At 37.8% G+C, this 24,415-nt stretch overlaps 1 protein-coding gene across 3 annotated transcripts in view; it reads left to right on the top strand.

Moving 5' to 3' along the window:
* The window catches only part of Fzd3 (frizzled class receptor 3), a 66,011-nt gene that overhangs the window by 5,583 nt on the left and 36,013 nt on the right, over positions 1–24,415 (top strand). For 2 of the 3 annotated variants that reach the window (XM_036199898.1, XM_036199899.1), the window contains exons 2-4: positions 2,659–3,168; positions 17,254–17,450; positions 21,945–22,962. In XM_036199898.1, the coding sequence (XP_036055791.1) occupies positions 2,980–3,168; positions 17,254–17,450; positions 21,945–22,962 (1,404 nt within the window). In that variant the 5' untranslated portion in view covers positions 2,659–2,979. Of the gene's footprint in view, positions 1–2,658; positions 3,169–17,253; positions 17,451–21,944; positions 22,963–24,415 lie in introns of those variants that run through there. The other variant, XM_036199900.1, reaches the window with a different exon arrangement.

Raw genomic sequence — 24,415 nt, 5'->3', positions numbered from 1 at the left:
CTCTGCCTCCTGAGTCCTGGGATTGAAGGCGTGCTCCACCACCACCCGGCCGGTACTGTTTTCTTTACTGATTTAAAAAACATCTTTGTGTTAGGTTGTATGTGGTAATGCAGGCCTTTAATCCCAGTCCTTGGGAAGCACAGGCAGGTGGATTTCTGTGAGTTCAAGGATAGTTAGGGTTACATAGTGAGACCTTACCTCAAAAAAATTTTTTTGTTTCTTTGTTTGGTTTTTGTGTGTGTGTGTGTGTGTGTGTGTGTGTGTGTGTGTGTGTGTGTGTATTTGTAAATGTAAGAGCACTCATGTAGTGGTGCATGTGTGGCAGTCAGGACAACTTTGGATGCCAGTTTCTGCCTTCCATCTTGTTTAAGGCAGTCTTTTGCCTACTGCTGTATATGCCAGGCTTGCTGGCCCTCAGGCTTCCAGGAATTCTCCTCTATATGCCTCCCATCTCCATGTAGGTATGCTGGGATTAGAGATATGTGCTATCACATGTGCTTTATGTGGGTTCTGGAAATTTGAACTAGATCTTGATGCTTGCAACACAAGCACTTACCTACTGAGCCATTTCCCCATTCGTAATTGTTGTGCTTATCATTGTTACGTTCTTATGTCAGTAAATGCAATCCATGCTCATCTTTTGGGAGGGAGGAACAGTGTTGGGGACTGAACACAGGACTTTGTGCATGCTAAGTATACATGCCCACTGTAGTGTGCTCTAAATCATATTGTTTTTAGTGTCTGTACAATATTCCATTATGTGTTTATACCACATTATTTAGCAAAACCCCTCTTGTTAATTTTTTAGGTTTTCAGTTTTTTTTAATTGTTATAAATTACCTATGCTAATATTTCAGTTGTATACCATATGCACATGTATACTTCTGGAATAAATTATGAATGGATATATGCTGGACCAAATTATGTGTGCATTTGAGGGCTTTTGGTATAAAGAGCCATTAAAATCACTTATTTTTATTTTATGTGTATGGGTGGTTTGCCTATGTGTACCATGTGCCTGCAGACTCTGCAGAAGCCAGAAGAGGGTGTTGAATCCCCTGGAACAGGAGTTACAAATGGTTGTGAGCCACCTGCAGGTGCTGGGAATTGAACTGAGGTCCTTTGGAAGAACAGCCTGTGCTTTTAATCAGGGCCATCTCACCATCTCTCTGGCCCCATAACTAGCCTTTTTTTTTTTTTTTTTTTTTTTTTAAAGTATCAACTAGTTTACATTTTTATCCAGAGTATTTCAAAATGCTGAAAATAATCTTTCCCTGTAATCCATGCCATACTTTGTTCTATCATTGTTATTTTGTACATATGACTGGCAAATGTATTATGTTTGTCTTTTTCATTTGCATTTTTAAAGTGAAGCTAAACATCATGTCATGTGTTTATTGGCCTTTTGTATTTTGTCTTTGAAATGTTTTCTATTACTTTTTTAAAAATATTTTTTATTTTATGTGTATGAGTGATTGCCTACATGTATGTCCTTGTGCCTTCATGCCTCCATGTGCATGCCTGGTGCCTTCAGAAGATGGCACTGGATCCCATGGAACTGGGTTCTCGATGGCTGTGAGCCACTATGTGGGTGCTGGGAACCAAGCCTGAGTCCTCTGCAAGAGCAACAAGTGCTCTTAAGCCCTAAGCATCTCTTTAGCCCTATTATTCTTTATATTCATTTATTAAATTAATTTTATGTAGATTATTATATATAAGTATGCCTTTTCTTTTAATTGTTCTGTTTTAGCATAGTTCTCAAGACCTGACTTATAGGACACTTGTAACTACGGGGAATCCTTAGAAGATAGTCCTTAGGAAATCTGTCTCTCTTCAGAGGAGTTGTGTAGCTCAGTGGAAGTGGTCATTTGAAATCATTCCTAGCCCTACTCTGGCTTGTCTACACAGCCAGGCTGTGTGGTGATCATTTATTGGTCATGTGTTCGAGATTCCAGGGCAATATATGTGGCTTTAAATTTTTGTGCTATCTAAAATAATGTAACATTGACAAAACTGGCTGGTGATACTTTTAGAACCATCCATTTTTAGTTCAGTGTTAGTTGACAGAGGTAGCCTTGTCAGCTGCAATTGAATGCCCCAAACACCTAATGTTTGGTGCTACTCTTTTTCATATATTATCTCATAATTGACTCATAGATTCCCATGTTCAAATCATTTTCAGAAAAAAAAAATATGGTTAAGTGATAGTGTTTTTACAGTGTTGAATTAGTAAGAGGTCTGATCTCATCCAAGACCTTTCACAGATACTTTCTACCAAGTCAGTTAATATAAAAATGTACTGCTAATAACCAAAACACATATAATAAATTTTGAAATTCCATAATCTATTTTATAACAAATATCATTTAAATAGAGTTTGGGGCAAAGGAAAAAGTATTCAAAATGGATCAATTACATCTTGTGACAGAATTCTCCACCATGTGTTAGATATGCAACTTAGGATATAAAATTAGCCTTTAAATGTTATTTGAGAACTATTTTTAGTGAATATATCATATGATAAGATAGAAAAACTATTACTTTGTGACTACCCCTGTATTTTCTCTACTAGATCTGTATGATGGCTCATCATATTTTAATGTCAAGTCTTCAACATTTTGAGAAGTGATTAACTTTCCCATTTTCAATACTTTTCAGATATTTCAACAAGGAAGAAATCACTCTGCTCCTAAGATGGAATCTGTGATTTGGGAATGTGGCTGATCATCTTGATATGCTGGCCAGATGTGCCCTATGTAATAAAATGAAAAGAAGATACAAGATGATGTCATTTTCCAATATTGTGAAACCAAAAACAAATGCCTTTTGTGAGACCAGGCTAACAAACCTCTGACAGTACAAGGAGTTTTTAACTGTTTGAAGAACCTAACAGATACAGAAGGGGTGCTTTCAAGCTGAGACCTGCAGGCACATCTTGAGTAAATCTGATCATCCAAGTCTCATCCAGATCCAGGAAGAATGGCTATGAGTTGGATTGTCTTTTATCTTTGGCTCTTGACTGTGTTTGTGGGGCATATAGGTGGGCACAGTTTGTTTTCTTGTGAACCTATTACCTTGAGGATGTGCCAAGATTTGCCTTATAATACTACCTTCATGCCTAATCTTCTGAACCATTATGACCAACAGACAGCAGCTTTAGCAATGGAGGTAAGACTTGAGTTACCATTTAACATTCCAGAAAATAACCTTCAGTGCTCTGATACACACCTAATGTGTTCGATGTAAACAAGAGGAAAATATTGCTATTTTTAACTATAACTTACACATTTGGAAATTTATGTAGTTTGGCTCGTACTACAACAGACTGAAGAATTTGCATTTGGAGAAATTCTACTCTTGCATTTATTTTTAGACATATTTTTATAAAGAAATTTGAAACACTGAAACGTGATGATACCTCTTTGGAGATTACAACTTGCTTATTTAACTAATAAATAACTTTATATAGATAACATAGTATAATAATGTTACATGTAGTTCAGTAGCTGTCTTAGTTAGGGTTCTATTGCTGTGAAGGATCACCATGACCACAGCAACTCCTTTTTGGTTTTTCAAGACAGGGTTTCTCCATGTAGTTTTGGTGCCTGTTCTGGATCTCCTCTGTAGACCAGGCTGACTGTGCCTCCCAAGTGCTGGGATTAAAGGTGTGCACCACCATGGCAACTCTTATAAAGGAAAGCATTTAATTGGGGCTGGCTTACAGTTTCAAAGGTTTAGTCCATTATCGTCATGGTGAGAAGCATGGCAGCATACAGGCAGACATGGTGCTGGAAGGAGCTGAGGATTCTACATCTTGATCTGCAGGCAACAGGAAGTGAACTGTGTTCCATGCTGGACATAGCTTGAGCATATGAGACCTTAAAGCCTGCCCCCACAGTGACATACCTCCTCCACCAAGGCCACACCTCCTAACAGTGCCTCTCTATAGGCCAAGCATTCAAACACATGAGTCTGTGGGGGACATACCTATTCAAACCACATTAGCTGAGTATGGAATATAATGTGATTTTTTAATTTAAGACTAAATTCTTCTTTAGGTTTAATTTTTTTTTTTTTTTTTAATATCCAAGATGATTTCCTGGTAATGTCATGCTCACATCAATTTAGGAATACCTTTCAAGCAATGAAAAATGTTTTGTTATGTGAATTCTATTCTTGGTGGTTCAGAATTTTATGAAAGTTTGTTTCCTTGTGTGAATTTTTGTTATGATAATTCTTCAGGTGCTTTTCATTTTTTTTTTTTTTTTTTTTTTTTTTCGAGACAGGGTAGGTACTTACTATATTTGCTTCAAAAATTATGTCCAGTTAGTGGATAGTGGATATGGTTGTTCCTAGGTTTAAATGTGTCTGTAATGGTCTTAGATTTGAGGACAAAGATATATTTACTAGACAGAAATGGGGAAGCAGTCAACAGTCAGATGAGGACTATGGGCTTTAGAGCTGGACAGCCCAGGGTGTTTGAACTCTAGCAGTGTCACTGTGGCTATTTGTGTGAACTTTGCCACCCTAGTTCCTTTGATTTTAGTAACATCAATAGCCAGGTGTAGTGGTGGTATAAGCCCATCATCCCAGCACTTGGAAGTAGAGGCAGGAGGATTAGGAATTCATGACAGTTCTCTTTTACAGGATGAGGTGGAGGCCAGCCTGGGCTATGTATAACCCTGCTTCAAAAAAACACAATAAAATAAAGCTAATAATAATTCCACAGTCTTTCATAGTACAGAATTAAAATATACCTATATAGTACTTAGTACATAGTAAACACCCTCTACTGATGGTTTTTGCTACTCATTTATTTAAAACAATGTTTCACTATGTAGCCCTGGCTGGCCTGGAATTCACTATATAGATCAGGCTGGCTTGGACCTCAGTAGAGCTCCATCTGCCTCTGCCTTCTGAATTCTGGGATTAAAGTCATGCATCACTACATCCTTGATATCCATATTCTTACATTAACATGGTCATGTAATATAATTTGGACAATGTCATATATATATATATATGTATATATATATAGTTTTAAAGATTTATTTATTTATTATGTATACAGAAGAGGGCACCAGATCTGATTACAGATGGTTGTGAGCCACCATGTGGTTGCTGGGAATTGAACTCTGGAAGAGCAGTCGGTGCTCTTCAGCCATCTCTCCAGCCCAGACAATGTCTTATATTTTAATCAGTTTGACAGTGCTTTCAGAGCCTGCATTTGGAGTTCTTTGTTTTACAGCGAAACATATTCATTGCTTCAATCTGGTGAAATTTCTAGAAAGATCATTATTCATAGATTTCTAAGTATGTTGGGCATGTTATAATTTTCTGAATTATTTGGTGATGCTATAGAAATTGAACAAAACATTTTCTGCTCTTCCTATGACTATACAAGGTCTAACTAATAAAGAGAAGATTTGTCCTAGACTATCAGACTAGGATATATGAAAGGGGGTATTGTCTGCTGGCAGTAAGTTGGGTCCTGACGTGATAGTTGTAGTGGTTTTTGCTGTATGCTGAAGATTGAATTAGAACTACCCTAATATCTGGTATCATTGTAAAGTCATAAAGATGCTCATACGTGCTAGGCGGTGGTGGCGTATGCCTTTAATCCCAGCACTGGAAGGCAGAGGCAGGCGGATCTCTCTGAGTTTGAGGCCAGCTTGGGCCACAGAGTGAGTTCCAGGAACAGTGTCAAAGCTATACAGAGAAACCCTGAATCAAAAAAGAAAGAAAAAAAAAAAAAAGATGCTGATACTTAGGTTCTGCTTTTAACTCTGTCATGCAGTAGGTGTAGTACCTTAGACAAATTGTCTAACATTCCTACATCTTGTTGTCTTATCTAAGGCAACAATAATGAAAAAAGCTCATATGGGCTTGTTAAGATTAAATGAAAGATTTGTAAGTAGCTGCACAATGCATGGTGTACAGATTTTAATTCTGTTCCAGATTCTGTTTCTAAACTGTCTAGAGAAGAGTCGCTAGGAAGACGATGGACTTGGCCCCAATGAGCTTGTATCATTTTTCACATGCTCATGGGACATTCAAAATGATAACATGGCAGACTTTCTCTGCCGCCTTCTCAATATGCCCACATAATCTATATAGTTTATTGTCAGTGAGTTTGGAATTTCTGACAGCCTAAGAAGAGTCCATAAGTGGGAAGTAGTTTCTAAGAGACGACTTCAGAGATTGGACAAAACCCTGTGGAAGTTGCTTATTGCATGGTTGTCATAGCAGGACAAGGATGCTACTTACACTCTCCTGAGATCGAAAATAGTTTGGTGGGATAGTGATGCTGATCCCAATTCCAAAGCTACCACCTGCCAGTGAACACTGGTGTGATACTTCTTTTTCTCTTTTAGGTTGTTCAAAGTGATTTGAAGCATTCAGCATTATGTGTTTGCATTTTATAAATAATGTAATTAGCAAAAGAATGAAACAACATAGCTTTCCTTTTTCTAGGATCTTGTGTTGCTTCTGCTTAAGTATACCTTTGCTTGTTCAAATTCTGTTGTTCTTGATCTATTGTCAAGTTAAAAAAAAAAGTGTAGGAGGATGTGTGGCTTAGCTAAAACATGTATGATGCAGTGCAGGCTAGTTTTATGCCCACTTGACATAAGACATAGTCATCTGAGAAGAGGAAACCTCAATTAAGAAAATGCCTCCTTAAGATCAGGCTGTACATAAGCCTATAGAATGTTTTCTTAATTAGTGATTGATGGGGGAGGGCCCAGGCCATTGTGGATGGTGCCATCCCTGGGCTGTGGTCCTGGGTTCTATAAGAAAGCAGGCTGAGCAAGCCATGAGGAACAAGCCAGTAAGCAGCACCCCTCCCTGGCCTCTGCATCAGCTCCTGCTCCAGGTTCCTGCCCTGTTTGGGTTCCTGTCCTGATTTCCTCCAATGATGAACAATGATATGGAAGTGTAAGCCAAATAAACCTTTTCCTCCCCAAGTTGCTTTGGTCATGGTGTTTCTCACAGCAATAGTAGCCCTAATTAGGACAGAGAAATATAAGAACTTTCTTCTAAATTAAAAACAAAAAAGAGAAATGCTTTCTCTTCTGCTGTCTTTGGCGTTGGTGGAAGAAGCAAGATGACAAAAGGAATATCATCCTTTGAAAAATGTCCCAATAAGATACACACATTGTGCCCCTGCTGTGGCTCTACGCCCTACCACCTTCAGAAGTCAACCTGTGACAAATGTGGCTATACTGCCAAGCGATAGAGAAAGTATAACTAGAGTGCCAAGGCTGAGCTACGAAACACTACCAGGACTGGGTGGGTAGGCATCTAAAATTGTCTATCGAAGATTCATACATGGATTCCGTGAGGGAAGTACCCAGTTCATCTTGAAGGTTTCAATCAGTCATAAATGTTCTGGTTTCAAAAACAACAACAACACTCTATATACAAATAGTGGAGAATTATTTGCAGTTTTTTCTAATTTTTAGGAACAAAAGTAATAGCTTTTGAAATCTTGAATGTACCCCAATGTAACAATACTGATCCACATTTATGGATAGGCATTTTAGAAAATAAAGTTTCTTTTTGAGTTCATGGTTTTTTTGTTCTTGTTTGTTTGTTTGTTTGTTTTCTGAGACAGGGTTTCTCTGTGTAGCCCTGGTTGTCCTGGAACTCTATATAGCCCAGGCTTGTCTCAAACTCACAGAGATTGCCTGCTTCTGCCTCCCGAGGGCTGGGATTAAAGGCGTGCGCCACCACCGCTTGGCCGAGTTCAGGTTTTAGATCTCTAGAACACAGTCACTGTCCACCATATTTACTTTCCTTACTACCTTTTGTTTAGGCTAGCGTTTAAAAGATTTTTCTCTAAACAATGTAGTGAAATTATTATTTTATTATTACATTGACCTATATCCCCAGCCCTGATAGGTATGGCTTTAGGAACCAGTTTTATGACTAGGGTAAGCCAAACAGAATTAAGAAGCTTTTAAATTAAAACAACTATACATGCAGGTAGTAGAGAATTATTTGCAGTTATTTCTGATTTTAGGAACAAAAATAATGGGTTTTAGACATTTTGAATTGATTTACGTATGATAAATTGCATTAAAGGACTCCCTTAAAATTCTTGCTTTAAATCAGATTATTAAATGGAGTAGAATTTGACTTGTGAAGTATTATTTTTTAAATATGTCATAATCCAGAACTTTCCATGATAGTGGAAATATTAAAAGTGTACTCACTAAAGACGAGTCAACCCTATGAACTGTTTTAGGAACTCCACTTTGACTTAAGAAAGTAAATGGATTCCTATGATAATGGCGAATTTCGGAACAGATTATTCAATTTCCCAAGCTATTAGCAGTGTGTAGACTACCATGGTACTTTTTTTTTTTTTTAAATTAAGTTTTGAAAAAGAAAAAGTTGTTACTGAATTAAAGGTGTTTTTAAAAACCTAGAGGTTTTTTCATTTGGTTTATTTTTTCAAGACAAAAAAATAATTCTCGAGAGTTTTGGGCCTTGCATCATCAGGAACTATTGTCCAGAAAGGGAGCTTGGGCTTTGGGTTTGTTTTGCTTTGCTTTGTTTTGTTTTTTAGATTCTATGGTTCTACTTACATAAAATTATTTTTATAAGTTGTTTGGAATAACTTCTTATTCTAGTTGGTTCTAAAGTAGCTATGAATAGTGATTTTGAATTTTCAAGGCTGTTCCACGTTGGTTCACATTTAGTGAATTTAGTCATGCTATTCCCAAACCCAGTATGGCACAGTTTCTATGGTTACCAGGCCCTTTGTATAGGGACAAAGATTGGAATTCTGATTCTCCTGAGTCAGATTTTGGCCTTTGACACTGTCCCCTTTTCACACCCTTGCTAAGCTTGGACTGTTGCTATGCTTGAAGGCTTGTCAGTTAGCAGGTTGCTATGGTAACGAATGGAAATTTGAGAGAAGAAAGAATGGGAACACAAAGGCTTGGTTGATTTGAATTTAAACAAAGAATGTAAGGTTCCATGTAGTGCACCTTTGTTGTAGAAATCAGAAATCTAGTTTTAGAAAGTTACTTTCCAGTTTGTAAACTTCCTACACTCTAGTCTTGATTTAGGGAATAAAAACATCACTGCTTAGAGAAACACTCAAGAATCATTTAGAATTCAGTCAGCCAAGTACCTTTCTCTATTTCCTAGATTGTGAGTAATGTTCCTTATGTTATATATGTTTTCTCAACCTAAGTATCCAGGCCACATCATTTAATTTTTATTTTGTTGAGGTTAAAACATGTTAAGGTTAAGATCAAGGTGATTTGCTTATTTTAAAAGTACTAGTACTTCCTTTTTAGAACATCTTTATTGAGTTGTACCACGTCCAACAAACTACACTTAAAGTGTTCCCTTTGATGAGTTTTAACAGTTCCTAAGACACCATTGTCATTATCGAAGAGTAGAACATTTCTGCCCCATCAGAATTCTTACAGCCCTTTGTGGTACCCCGTATGTTCGTGCCTCCAGCCATTGCAGATGTGCTTTGTCCTTATGGATTAGTGTGCACACTAATGTTTTATAGACATGGGCTCATACAGCATCTACTTTGTTAGACTTTAGTTTTAGTTTCAGTTATGTGTGTGTGTGTTTACTGATTGTGGGTTCATGCACATAGGTACAGTGCCCATGGAGGTAAGAAGTGGTCATCAGATCCCCTGGTGCTGGACTTGAAGGTGGTTGTGAGCCGCCTGATGTTGGTGGTGGAAACTGAACTCTATCCTCTGCAGCAGCAGTTTGTGCTCTTAACTGCTGAGCTGTCGCTCCAGATGCACACTATCTACTTTTTATATTGGTTTCTTTCACCAAGCCTCACAAGTTTGATGTCATCTACTTGGTTTGGCATCTTAAAAATAATCCAGTTGAGTTCTCCATTTGACATTTGAGAACAGGGAACCAAACCACCCTGCTGTAGCCCTACTGTACTTGAAATTATTCCTTATCTTGTTTTTTTAAGATTTATTTATTTATTATATATATAGTGTTCTGCCTACATGCCAGAAGAGGGCACCAGATCAAATTATAGATGGCTGTGAGCCACCATGTTGTTGCTGGGAATTGAACTCAGGACCTCTGGGAAAGCAGCCAGTGCTCTTAATCTCTGATCTATCTCTCTAGCCCCTACCTATCTTATTTATAAGTATTATTTATTAGTTATGTTCTATATGTGTTAAGACCATTTGTAAAAGGGGAAATCTAAAGCGTAGAGGTTAAATGAAACAAATTGGTTAAGTACAAGGGATATAGCTAAAAACGTCAAGGTTTGACTGGACTTGGATTCATGTTCATAGTTGTATGACTTTGGACAAGTTAGCATTCTGTGTTTACTGTGTGGAATTGTGTGATTGAAATGAAATAATGTATGTGAGGCACTTTGAATAGTGCCTGTCATACTGTGCTAATATCAGCTAAACTCTAGCTCAAGGTATTTGTAGTTCAGTGCAAACACACAAAATAGTCATTAAGTTACATTTTATAACTTATGATAGTATACTCAGGTGGAGGATTTGATAATATTTATAAACAATGATACTTCATCACATGGTATTTTACATTTTGCTTATTATCATACATACATGTGTATGTTTGTCATATGTGTATATATATCAGGAGCATGTGAGTGTAATTCCTTACTCAATTTTTTTTTTTTTTTTTTTTTTGAGACAGCGTCACACTGTGTAGTCTAGGCTGACTTGGACCTTGTTGTGTAGACTAGTCTGACCTCACACTCACAGATTGCATGCCTCTGCCTCCCAAGTGCTGTTAACTTTGCCTTTAGTTTTTAAATAATTATAGGCTCTTAGGAAGTTGCCAGAACAGTACACAGAGATTACATATATCTTTTTCTATTTCCTTCCCTAATCTTACTGTTTTATAAACTTGTGATACCTAGTTAACATTGGAAGATGTATGCTTTTTTCCAGGTCTTTGCTATTACAATTAAAACTCAGGTAAACATTTCTGACACGTTTTTGTATGGACATAACTTTTCATTTCTCTGGGATAAAGGACCAGGAATATGATTGGGTTTTAAGACACCACAGTGATTGTAAACTTATTTTTCATTCCTTCCTGTAGGATATGTATAGTGTATCTGTTTTCGTGTTCCTGCCACTATTTGGTATTACAACTGTTTTTGTCTTTAGCAGTGTAGGCATATAGGTAGTACTATTTCATGTGCATTTTATTTGTTGAAATAACTGTTTAAGCTTTATTCTTATTTTCTGATTATATTTTTCCACTTTGTTAAAAAAAGTTTAAATTAGCTATAAAGTAACAGGTTTCATTGTTTTTGCTGAACCTCCTGTTCATCTCCCTTGCCATGTCCTTCTACCCCCCAGTATTCACCTTTCAACTTTAATGACTCATGTGTTCTGTTATCTACCCCGGTAATCATTTTCCATTCTTATGGTTCCTTTATATTTTACTTTGGAGTCTTGAGTTAAACTTTTACTTATTATTAATAAGTGTGTGGAGGGGGTGTGCCACAGCATGATTGTGAAGACCAAAGAATGATATTTAGGAGTCAATTCTCCTTTTTTTTTGGGGGGGGGTTTCTTTCTTTCTTCAAGACAGGGTTTCTGTGTAGCTTTGGTACCTGTCCTGGATCTTGCTCTGTAGACCAGGCTGGCCTCGAACTCACAGAGATCCACCTGGCTCTGCCTCCTGAGTGCTGGAATTAAAGGTGTACACCACCACCACCCAGCTATGAAGTACAATTTAACACACCCCCCCCAAACACACATGGATATTTTTAGTTTTATTTCTAAGAATGTATCACCTTGTGCTAGTTCTGAAAAATACATTATCATTTTCTCTGTCTCTCTCCCTCTCCCTTCCTCTCTCCCTCCAGTCTTAATGTTATATAGTTATGCTCTTAGTTAACATTGGCTTAGTGTATGTGTAAACCTTGTCATTTTTCACTAGTTTTTTGTTTTGTTTTTTAATGGTTGTATGTGTGCAGGATATATGCCATAGCACAGGTATAGAGGTCAGAGGACAACTTTCAAGAATCAGTTCTTACCTTCTATCTTGTTGAGATAGGGTCTCTCTTGCTGATCTGCTTCTGTGCTGTGTATTCCAGGCTAGCTGGCTCTTGAGCTTCCAGGTGGTTCTTTTGTCTTGGTGTCCATCACTCTGTAGGAAAGTTGGGATTACAGATGGAATGCTACAGCATCTAGCTTTTTATGTGCTTCTGGGTATCTAACTCAGGTTGTTAAGCTTACACAGCTATCATTTGTACTTTCTGAGCTTTCTTAGTTAGGGTTTCTGTTGCTGTGAAGAGACACCATGACCACAGCAACTCTTATAAAGGAAAACATTTAATTGCATCTGGCTTACAGTTTCAGAGGTTTAGTCCATTATCATCATGACAGGAAACATGGCAGCATGTAGGCAGTCATGGTGCTGGAGAGGTAGCTAAGAGTTCTATATCTTGACCCACAGGCATCAGGAAGTAAACTGTGTTCCACACTGGGCATAGCTTGAACATAGGAGACCCCAAAGCCCACCCCCACAGTAACACTTCCTCCAAAAAGGCCACACCTTCCAAAAGTGCCACTCTCTATAGGTCAAGCATTCAAACACATGAGTCTATGGGAGCCATATCTATCCAAACCACCACATTCCATTCCCTGGTCTCCATCGGCTTATAAATTGTAACATAATACAAAATGCATTTAGTCCAAATTCAAAAGTCCCCACACTCTATCACAGTCTCAACAACGTTAAAAGTCCAAAGTTAAAAAGTCTCTTCTGAGATTCCTGTGGTCTCTTAACTGTAATCCCCTATAAAGTCAAAATAAAAAAAGCAAGTATCATACTTAAACATATATGGCACAGGATATACATTACCATTCCAAAATGTAGGGCAGGGAGGATAGTGAAGGAATACTGAGCCAAAGCAAGACCAAAAACCAGCTGGGAAAACTCCAAACTGCATCTCTGTGTCTGATGTCAAAATGCTCTTCAGATTTCCAACTCCTTTTGTCTTTGTTGACTATAACACACTTCTTTTTCTTGGGCTGGTTCCACTCCCTGTTAGCAGCTCTCCTCAACAGGTATCCCACGACTCTGGCATCTCCAACATCTTGAAGTCTCCAAGGCAATATACAGGCTTCAACTTCACAGCTTCACACAGTGACCTCTCTAGGCCTCCATTCAGGGAAACCCCTGATACATGCGTGGCCTCAGTAGCTTTTCTTAATTGCAGAGGGAGATTCTATAACTCCTTTCTTCTATCCTTGACTCTAAAGCCAGAACCACATGGCCTAAGCTGCCAAGTTCTGCTGCTTGCTGGAGCTGGAACATAGTCCCCATGTTCAATTACATTTTCACCAGCTTTCTGTTTTCAATGGTTTACTTCACTGCCTAAACTTGGCTGTTGTGGAATTTGTTCTGTAGACCAGGCTGGCCTCAACACCAACCTCTGCATTCTGGGTATTGGGATTAAAGGTGTTCACCCCCATGCCTAGACCTTGTAGGAGGAAGTTTAGGGTGAGCTTTGAGATCTCATTTGCTCAAGCTATGCTCAGTGTGACATACAGTTGCTTCTACCCTTGGATCAAAATGTAGAGCTCTCAGCTCCTTCTCCAGCACCATTTCTGCCTGCATGCCACCATGATAATGATGGACTAAACATCTGAAACTGTAAACCAGCACCAATTAAATGTTTTCCTTTATAAGAGTTGCCATGGTCCTGGTGTCTCTTCTCAGCAATAGAAACTCTAGCTAAGTCACACCCTCAGCACCACTGTCTTCCATGTTCCTACTAGGATGGCCCATTAAGCTCCACTTAAAACATTCAACTACTTTTCTAATCCAAACTCACAAAGTGCACAGTCCTCTGAACAAAAGCATGGTCAGGCCTGTAACAGCAATACCTTAGTTCCTGATACCAGCTTTTCTGTCTTAGTGTCTTAGTTAGGGTTTTTCCTTTACCAGTTTTTATATGTCTCACTTGTCTTATACAAGAGTGTACATAGGCTTTGTCATTATCTTCTTATTGTGTTTTGCATTGTTCTATGTTTTACATTGAAATCAATGATAAATTTTGAGGTAATTTTTGTACTAGGGTAGGGCTAATTTTTTGGCTTATGAGTATTCATTAATTGAAGTGCAATTTGTTTAAAACAGTATACTCTTTGTCTTAAAATTTAGAAAAAATCTTGCTTTTGCTGCTAAAAGTCATGCTAAGTTTGTAAGTATGTAAATATTTGGTGGGCTGAAGATCAAACCCAGAGCCTCATACATAAAAAAGATTTCATTAAATTTTAGAGATGATTTGTGGGAAGAGTTGGCATTTTTACATGAACTTTCTAGTCCATGAACAGTTAGTTACATTATGGGTTTGTGTCTCTGAAATGCATCTTATGTTGGAGTCTTAAACCTAGTGCCTCACATTGTGACTACAAAAATAGGATCATTCCAGATGTAATTAGGATGAAGTAATACTGAAGTACAGGGCCTCTTAATGTGATATGACTAGTCCCCTTAGATAAAAGGGAAATTTGGGCATAGAGAAAGACACACCTCCAAGGAAAATGATAAGTCTTAGGGTTTCTATTGTTGTGATGAAACATCATGACCATAAAGCAAGTTGGAAAGGAAAGGATTTATTCAGCTTACACTTCAGCATTGCTGTTCATCACTGAAGAAATTCAGAACAAGTAAGTCAGAACTAAAACAGGACAGGATCCTGGAGGCAGGAGCTGATGTGCAGGCCATGAAGGGATGTTGTTTATTGGCTTGCTTCCTCTGACTACTCAGCCTGCTTTCCTACAGAACCCAGGGCCACCAGCCCAGGGATTACACCACCCACCATGGCCTGGGCCCTCCCAAATTGATCATTAATTGAGAAAATGCCTTACAGCTGGATCTCATGGAGGCATTTCCTCAACTGAGGCTCCTTCCTCTCTGATGACTCCAGCTTGTGTCAAGCTGACACACAAAACCAGCCAGTACAGTAGCCATGGGGAGAGTGCTGAGTGAAGTGACCCTGCCACACTGATAAAACTACCGAAGTAGAGAGCTCTCTGTGCCTTCAATGTGGTCCCACTAACACCCTAATCTCAGACTAAGGGTTCCAGAACCAGAGATAGGGAAATTCTGTTGCTTAAGCCATTCTATATGTAGAGAGCTCTCTGTGCCTGCAATGTGGTCCCACTAACACCCTAATCTCAGACTAAGGGTTCCAGAACCAGAGATAGGGAAATTCTGTTGCTTAAGCCATTCTATATCTCCATATATTTGGATCATCTTAGTTTCTCTCAGCATTTAATTTTCAATTAACAAATACTATGCATGTGTTGTGGACTTATACTCAATATTTTATTCATTGTTTTTGAGACAGTGTCTTAAACTGACCTTGAACTCATCTTCCTGCCTTAGTCTCTCACGTGCTGTAATTCTAGGCTTCTATCACACCTGGCATTTTTGTGTGTGTGTGTGTGGTTGTAAATACATTGTTTTTATTTGAGGTTCTATTCACACTGTGCTTTCCTCTCCCATCTTGCCTTCTGTGTTCTTTTTTCCATTTCTGGACTTTGTTGTTGTTTATTCTTACATTGCTTACCTTAAAAATTACAGCAAGTCTTTTGATTTACAATATCCTAATAAAATAATTACTTCAACTACTCCTGACTCAACTTTTCCATTTTATTGTTATACATACTTATGTTAAATAGATATATATTTTGGTCAGGATAGAGTATTTGTTAATGTATTTCCATACGTTTGTTCCTTTTGTTGCTCTTTCTTTTACATATTCATTTTTCTCGGTTCCTTAGCACCAAGGTTGATTCTCAACCTTTTACCTTACTCCCACATCCAGCCTTCATGGGAACATGGCTGCCCTCTCATGCCATGTGGCCGCACCCCCTGTTCTTTGAGCTCATGGTCCTCAGTACTTTTCCATGAGGAGTTCTTCAGCAGCTTAAAGGGGTAGCTTAAAACTTTCTCTTTTAAGTTCTTCATGGAAGCTATCATATTGGAAGTGATTGTTGATTGTTACATATTAGTTACATATGTTTTATAGTTAGTTTCTTTAGCACTGATTTAGCTGACTCTTGGTTCTGATTATACTGTATATTGAAATAATCATTCTTACTCATTATGTAAGCCAGTGGTGAGAGTATAACCAGTCCACAATCTACTTTAGCTCAATTTATTTGACAAACAACTGAAAAATATTAATAGTCGGAAATCTAGGTGTACTTTTGGGGGAATATTTAATCAATTCCTCTGGTTCCAGTAGGTATCTTAAACTAGTTCTATGTTTGGGACCATGAGTTTTCTTTTCATTAACTTAGTATCAAATTACAGCATTAGCTGTATTTACAACATTTGATTGTAGTTTCAATAGTTGTGTGGAAGTTTTTTGTTTTTGTTTTTTTAAATGTTTAGGGAAAAAAAAAGAATTGATCAGCAGAGAGTGAGAGACCTTTTCTCAACCAGAACACTCTTTACTGTGTACAATTATGGAGAGGCCTTTCCTACTTCCATCCTTACAGTGTAACTACCTGTCTTCTCTCTTCTACCCTTCCCAGAACCCCTTGCTGCTGCTAATTCACTCTTTTTGATGGGTGTTAATTGAAATACATAAAAGGAAATTAAAACCCTTACAGTCCTACCACCAAATAATAAAACTGTAATCATTCTTGAGCTTTAGTGAGTATCTTGTATATTTTTTCTTTTTCCTATATTAAATGGATTATATTATTAGTAATTCCCAACCTGCTTCTTCTTCATTATTATTACCTATAAAACTTAAATATGTACAGGATTTATCAGTTTTGTCATAGTCCTTGGATTTAACCAAATTAGACTCTTAAGAAGTAGCTCAGGGAGCTTATTTATTTATTTATTTACTTACTTAATTTATTTATTTATTTAGAGACAGGGTTTCTCTGTGTAGCTTGCATTTATTTTTTAAAAAAATTTTAGAAATATTAATAGCCTTGAAATGTTTTTAAAAGATTAGTAAAGAAAGAAACTCAGGCCGGGCGGTGGTGGCGCACACCTGTAATCCCAGCACTTGGGAGGCAGAGGCAGGAGGATCTCTGTGAGTTCAAGCCCAGCCTGGTCTACAGAGCTAGTCCAGGACAGGCTCCAAAGCTACAGAGAAACCCTGTCTCCAAAAACAAAAACAAAAACAAAACAAAAAAAAAGAAATTCAGGTTATTAACAAACACTCAACTTATTTAAAGCCCTTTATCTAATTATTCAATTTTAACTTTTTCCTAGCCATTCCACCCTATGGTGAATCTGGACTGTTCTCGGGATTTTCGGCCATTTCTTTGTGCACTCTATGCCCCTATTTGTATGGAATATGGACGTGTCACACTGCCATGTCGTAGGCTATGTCAGCGTGCCTATAGCGAGTGTTCAAAGCTCATGGAGATGTTTGGTGTTCCTTGGCCTGAAGATATGGAATGCAGTAGGTATGGGTCCTTTTTATGCTAACATGTGTCTTCTCTTTCATCTATTTTAAAGAACAGGGTTGTTGGGCTTTTTTTTTTTTTTATGTATGGATGTGTATACAAATATTGAGCACTGTTTGATGGTCTTAATTTTTTGTGGGAAGAAGTAAATGAAAATGATAGGAAAAAGATATGAAGAAATTTAAAAGGATTAAGAATTACATAAACTAGACATTTGGTTGATTTATTTTTCTACCTTTAAGACACATTTCTGTTTTTATAAGTAATGCTATTCATGAAAAATTAGAAGCTGGGCGGTGGTGGCACACACCTTTAATCCAATCACTTAGGAGACAGAGGCAGGTGGATCTCTAAGGCCAGCCTAGTCTACAGAATGAGTTCCAGGACAGCCAGGACTACAGAGATAAATCCTGCCTCAAAAAAAAAAAAAAAAGAAAAGAAAGAAGGAAGGAAAGAAGGAAGGAAGGAAGGAAGGAAGGAAGAAAGAAAGAAAACAAACATAGATAATAATTATGCTGGGCAGTAGTGGCACACACCTTTAGTCCCAGCACCTGGGAGGCAGAGGCAGGTGGATGTCTGTGAGTTCAAGGCCAGCCTGGTCTATAGAGAGAGTTCCAGGACAGGCTCCAAAGCTACATAGAGAAACCTGTCTCAAAAAAAAAAAAAGAAAAGAAAAGAAAATTCTTACTCATGACTATCATTATAGCAGCCTAAATGCCTTTGATATAGATGTGCTGATATCTGAAGCTGTTGTTTCAATTTTTTTTTTATTTTTTATTTTTTTTCCTATCACATAACTCCCAGTTGAGAAAATGTTGGGTGTTTTTCAAGTCTCATCTAACACACAGATTGTGAGCTGTTACAGAAGATTGAAAGATTTGTTTAGCAGACATTCCTGTAGTTTTGTAGGAGTGAGCACCATTAATAGTAATAATACAGTATGTTATATAATATGCCTTTTTTTTTCTGAAATATTCCAGAGATGAAGAATAAGGGAATACTTAGGTACTCATAATGATCTGCCTTTTTCTTGTCTCAACATTTTATAATGTTTGTCTTCAGATCTTCTTTTAAGAAATAAAACACTGTAGATACTAGCTGAGCTTGGTATCCCAGCATTTGGGAAGCTGAAGCAGGAGGATTGTGAGTTTGAGGCCAGCCTAGGCTACATATTAAGACCCTGTCTGGAGTGAGGTAGGGTGGGGTTGGGAGGGCTCTAAAGTACAGCTGCATGTTTTGTTGTTCCTTATCTTGTTCGAATTCCCTTCTTTGTTCCCAAGGTGAGGTAAATATCATGGTAAATTATTATTAATTATGTCATGCTTGATTTTATATATATATATATATATATATATATATATATATATATATATATTCCATAAACAATGTTTTCCCTTATCTCTGTGTGTGTGTGTGTGTGTGTGTGTGTGTGTGTGTGTGTTGCTTGGTTAATTTTTTTTATTACTGATTAAAATTTAATGTCTGATAGTTAATTGTGTTAATATCCTATAATTATTTAGCTGTCTCATATTGTTAATCATTTAGGTTGCTCCATGGTTTTCATTAGAAACTATTTATTTCTCCTTTAAAGTACTTATGACTGTGATCTGGCAGTTGTTGGTAGAGGAATATACCATGTCTGCACATGACAGAAGGGATAAAAAGCAAAAGGTCAATCTCTCTCTGAAGCCCAATTCATATGGGCTTTTTGCCTTCGTAACTAATACTACCACAGTAAAGACTGAGTTTCAGCACATGAGATTTGGGGCATTCAGACCATAGCATTCATTCCTCAACTTCATGGACATCCTTGGTTTCTTCCCTAGCCTGTTTAATTTTTTTTTCATCATTTAGTATAAACTTTGTTATCTATCACTTGAAATAATATGTTTGTTGATAATTTCATTTTATTCTTTCTTTTGTACTTGTTCAGATCTCCAAATAGATTGCTCTAACCCATTTCTTATAAATTAATTGTCAAGCCATAGCTATTCTTTTTGTTATTTGTAGCTACTTGTCCTGGTAAAGAAATTTTCTCTTGTTCCCCTCTGCACCTTTACTGATAGAATTTTAGATCCAAAAGAATAGGGACTTTGTTCTATTCACTACTTGTCTTCAGCATCTCGAATGGTCTGGCACTCTGAAGACACTCATTATTTGTTGAACTTATGCCTGTTTAATATATTCATATAGTTCAGCCTAAGTAATCTAAGGTAGCAGAGAGTACTTCAAGCTGAGCAAAAATGCATACAGAGAGATCAGTTGAACATGATTAATACACTTTAAAAATCAAAGCAGAGCCAGATGAGGTAGTGAGACCGGGACAGACCTGAAGGTGGTCAGAGGACAGCGGCAGAGTTCCTAATAATTGGATGTAGGGATTGAGTTCATGGAAGCTGAACAAAGATAACTTGCAGAGAACTAAGAAAACAAAAGAAATTGTAGACATGTTGAAATTGAGACAGATGTAAGGGTTAAGATTCTGGTATCTATTTAAACTTCCATCTCACCTTTATTTCCTTCCCCGTCAGGATGCCCTTCTTGCCGTGCGTCTTTAGAACATCGTATCTGAGCTATACGTAGCTCAGCTATACTGAGTGCTCTGCTGTATCAGACCAGTCAGTCTTGTTTCCTTCTCAGATCCTCCTCCTGGGTGTCTCCTGTGTTAAGGTTCTCCACAGAGTTCAGTTCTTGCTTTCTTTGATATTTTCTCTGGAGCCTCACAAAGCAAATCTCAGCAAAATAGGAAAATTGAAATAATACCTTGTGTTCTATCTAATTACAATGAATAAAGCTGGAAGTCAGCACCTTAGAGAGACTACGAAATACAGACTCAGGCAGATTAAACAACAACACATTATAGAAAGATGAATGGGTCATTGAAGAAATCAAGAAGGAATTTATTTATTTATTTATCTGTCTATTTGTTTGTTTGTTTGTTTGTTTGTTTGAGACAGGGTTTCTCTGTATAGCTCTGGCTGTCCTGGAACCTGCTTTATAGACCAGGCTGGGCTTGAACTCACAGAGATCCACCTGCCTCTGCCTCCTGAGTGTTGGGATTAAAGATGTGCATCACTGTCCAGCAAAAAGGAAACTATTTTTTAATGTCTGGAGTCAAATGAAAATGAAAAGACAGCATACCCAAATCTATGGAATACAATGAAAGCATTCCTAAGAGGGACATTTATAGCTTTCTGAAATATGATTTGTGGTGATCGGAAAATAGAATTTTTTTTTTTTTTTTTTTTTTTTGAGCTGAGGATTGAACCCAGGGCCTTGCACTTGCTAGGCAAGCGCTCTACCACTGAGCTAAATCCCCAACTCTAGAATTTTCTTTTTAAAATGTTCTTAATTTTATGCACATCTATGTTCTGAAATAACTAAATTACAAAATACAGTGGGCTGGAAAGAAGTTGTCAGGATGGTGGGAAAAGCTAGGTGACATTAAAGACTTCAGATGCCCTTTAGTTACCCAGTAACATAAGCAGAGACTGGGCTAGGGGAGTCCAGAGTGTTTGCTCAGCAGCCATAAAAGCCCTAGGTTCTAAACCCAGCATTGCCTCCCCCGAAGATAGAGAGTGCACATGAGACTTAAATGTCATTTGTGAGGTTATTACTAACCAGGCTCACGGTGCCTTGGACCATTCATTTAAGGAAGAGTTTTAAATCTTAAGTTTGAACTTTTATCTACTGTTCTTCTGACACAGTGTAATTACGTGTACACACACACACACACACACACACACACTCACACACACACTCACTCACATACTTCACATTTGGAAACCATAAAGATTGTACTAAATAAATAGTCCACACATATGTTGTTTATTGTTGATGGCTGGTTTGACTGTTTTAATGGAGTGCTGATTTTGAAGGTAAAACAAATTTAATTTTAAGATTGTCATTTAAAATCTGCTTGAAGCCTCCCCATAAAATGTTTTGTTTTTTGTTTTTTAAGATTTTTAAAAAATATATAATTTATTTTTATTTTATGTTCATTGGTGTTTTGCTTGCATGTATGTCTGTGTGATGATGTCAGAAACCCTGGAACTGGAGTTACAGACAGTTGTGAGTTGCCATGTGGGTCCTGGATATTGAACACGTGTGCTCTGGAAGTGCAGCCAATGCTCTTAATTGCTGAGCTATCTCTCCAGCCCCCCATTTTATTTTATTTTATTTTTATTAATATTATTTTGTTTATTTTGTTTTGTTTTTTTCGAGACAAGGTTTCTCTGTAGCTTTGGAGCCTGTCCTGGCCTACCTCTGTAGATCAGGCTGGCCTTGAACTCACAGAGATCCACCTGCCTCTGCCTCCCGAGTGCTGGGATTACAGACATGCGCCACCACCGCCCGGCAATTTTTTTTTTTTTTAATTTTTATTTATCCCCAGTGATAGAAATAGATGCGGTCACAGGTACTAAATTCAGAATTTGAAATTGCTAAGTAACAGCAGACTTACCTGGACATAAATATAAATCTTTTATTTTTTAGGTTTCCAGATTGTGATGAGCCATATCCCCGACTTGTGGATTTGAATTTGGTTGGAGATCCCACTGAAGGCGCCCCAGTTGCAGTGCAGAGGGATTATGGCTTTTGGTGTCCTCGAGAGTTGAAAATTGATCCTGACCTTGGCTATTCCTTTTTGCACGTGCGAGATTGTTCACCACCATGTCCCAATATGTACTTTAGGAGAGAAGAACTATCATTTGCTCGCTATTTCATAGGACTGATTTCAATCATTTGCCTCTCTGCCACGTTGTTTACTTTTTTAACCTTTTTGATTGACGTCACAAGATTCCGTTACCCTGAAAGGCCTATCATATTTTATGCAGTCTGCTACATGATGGTGTCATTGATTTTCTTCATTGGCTTTTTGCTTGAGGACCGAGTAGCCTGCAATGCATCTAGTCCTGCACAGTATAAGGCTTCCACAGTAACACAAGGATCTCACAATAAAGCCTGTACCATGCTTTTTATGGTACTCTACTTTTTCACTATGGCTGGCAGTGTATGGTGGGTAATTCTTACCATCACATGGTTTTTAGCAGCTGTGCCAAAGTGGGGTAGTGAAGCTATTGAGAAGAAAGCATTGCTGTTTCATGCCAGTGCCTGGGGCATCCCTGGAACTCTAACTATCATCCTATTAGCGATGAATAAAATTGAAGGTGACAATATTAGTGGCGTGTGTTTTGTCGGCCTCTACGATGTTGATGCATTAAGATATTTCGTTCTCGCTCCCCTCTGCCTATATGTGGTAGTTGGGGTTTCTCTCCTCTTAGCCGGCATTATATCCCTAAACAGAGTTCGGATTGAGATCCCATTAGAAAAGGAAAATCAAGATAAGTTAGTGAAGTTCATGATCCGGATTGGTGTTTTCAGCATTCTTTACCTTGTACCACTCTTGGTTGTAATTGGATGTTACTTTTATGAGCAAGCTTACCGTGGCATCTGGGAAACAACATGGATACAGGAACGCTGCAGAGAATATCATATTCCATGTCCATACCAGGTAAGGGAACCCTTGTTATAATTCTCAGAATGTATGATAGTTAAAGAAGTAATCTTATCTGTTGTTTTCTTTCCAATTCTTCATAAACTTTAAGCATGTACATTAAAGTTTTAAGTGAAGATAATTGATAAATATATTGCTGTAAATACACAATACACATATTTGTGTAGACATTCATTTTAAAAGATGATTTACATTTCTATACTATGAGCTTAAAGCAACTTATTCCCATTACTAAAAATATTGATTCTTTGAAAGTCAAGGTTTATAGAGGAGGAAACTGTTCCAGCTCTGAGAGAAGGGTCTTGTCTTCTATGGACATTTCACTGGTGGTCAGATTAGTAATTATTTGAATAGTTATACAGAAATAGCAGAATTCAATTGTGTAAACTTGCTTGGCATTGTTTTTTCTTGTTTGTATACAGAATATTTTGTGATGTATCTTTGAGCTTGAAGAGTCATAGAATCAGAATTTTAGATCTAGAAAGAAGCTTTAGAGATCATTTATTTGAATTTTGTCCATAAGTTAAATTTTCATACATCTGTTTTGTTTGAATATTTGAAATACTGAGTGACTTGCCCATGTTTAGTGTGTGACCAGCTGGTATTTAGTTTTAGGAGAGTAACTGGGAACAGCTCAGAGGACCCCATCCTCTAGATGTACCTAATCTAACTTTGAAAAGGAGTTTTCTAATTCTTAAGGTTCATTTATTTTATATGCATTTGCCAGCATATATGAACATATACCACATGCATGCCTAGTGCCGGTGGAGTACAGAAAAGGGTGTTGGATCCTCTGGAACTGGGGTTATGGATGGTTGTGAGCCATCATGTAGGTGTTGGGAACCAATCCTGGATTCTCTCCAAGAACAGTAAGTGTTCTTAACTGCTAAGCAGTCTCTCAGCCCCTCAAAAGGTGTTTTCTTAGAGTATTCTGACATTGCATCTGTTCACTGTCTTCTAAGTGTACCAGTCACCTGACAGCCCCCTGATGTGTCTCAGACCTCTAAACACCATTGAAGCACTTACATCTCAGATTACAGGGCTTGTGTTCATGTATCTTTTCTTCCTACTAGATAGTGAACTCTTTGAGAGCAAGAACTTTTTCTTTTATTGAATATAGATTTGCTGGTTAAGCTTTTAGGCGTTTGAGCAGCACAGTTCAGCTGAGAGGCATCCAGTCTGAAGAAACAGGATCAGCTGAGGAACTGGCAAGCAGTTCAACTGAGGGGTGAGGACTCAGAGGCTTAAAGTCTGAGGATTCGTGTAAACAGTATCGGCTGAGGAATTGGCAAGTTCACGCCTGTAATCCCAAGAGAATTGAAACTCCAAGGTCATCCTGGACTCCATATCAGGTTCCATGACAGCCTGAGCCATAAAAAAAACTCTGTCTCAAAACAAAAACGGAGGGCAGAAGCAGGCAGAGCAGCAGCAGAGGCAGATGGAGCGGCAG

Source organism: Onychomys torridus, chromosome 9 (assembly GCF_903995425.1).
Source record: "Onychomys torridus chromosome 9, mOncTor1.1, whole genome shotgun sequence".
Taxonomy (NCBI): Eukaryota; Metazoa; Chordata; class Mammalia; order Rodentia; family Cricetidae; genus Onychomys; species Onychomys torridus.
The sequence above is the reverse complement of the archived record's forward strand: the minus strand, read 5'-3'. Positions and strand labels throughout refer to the sequence as shown.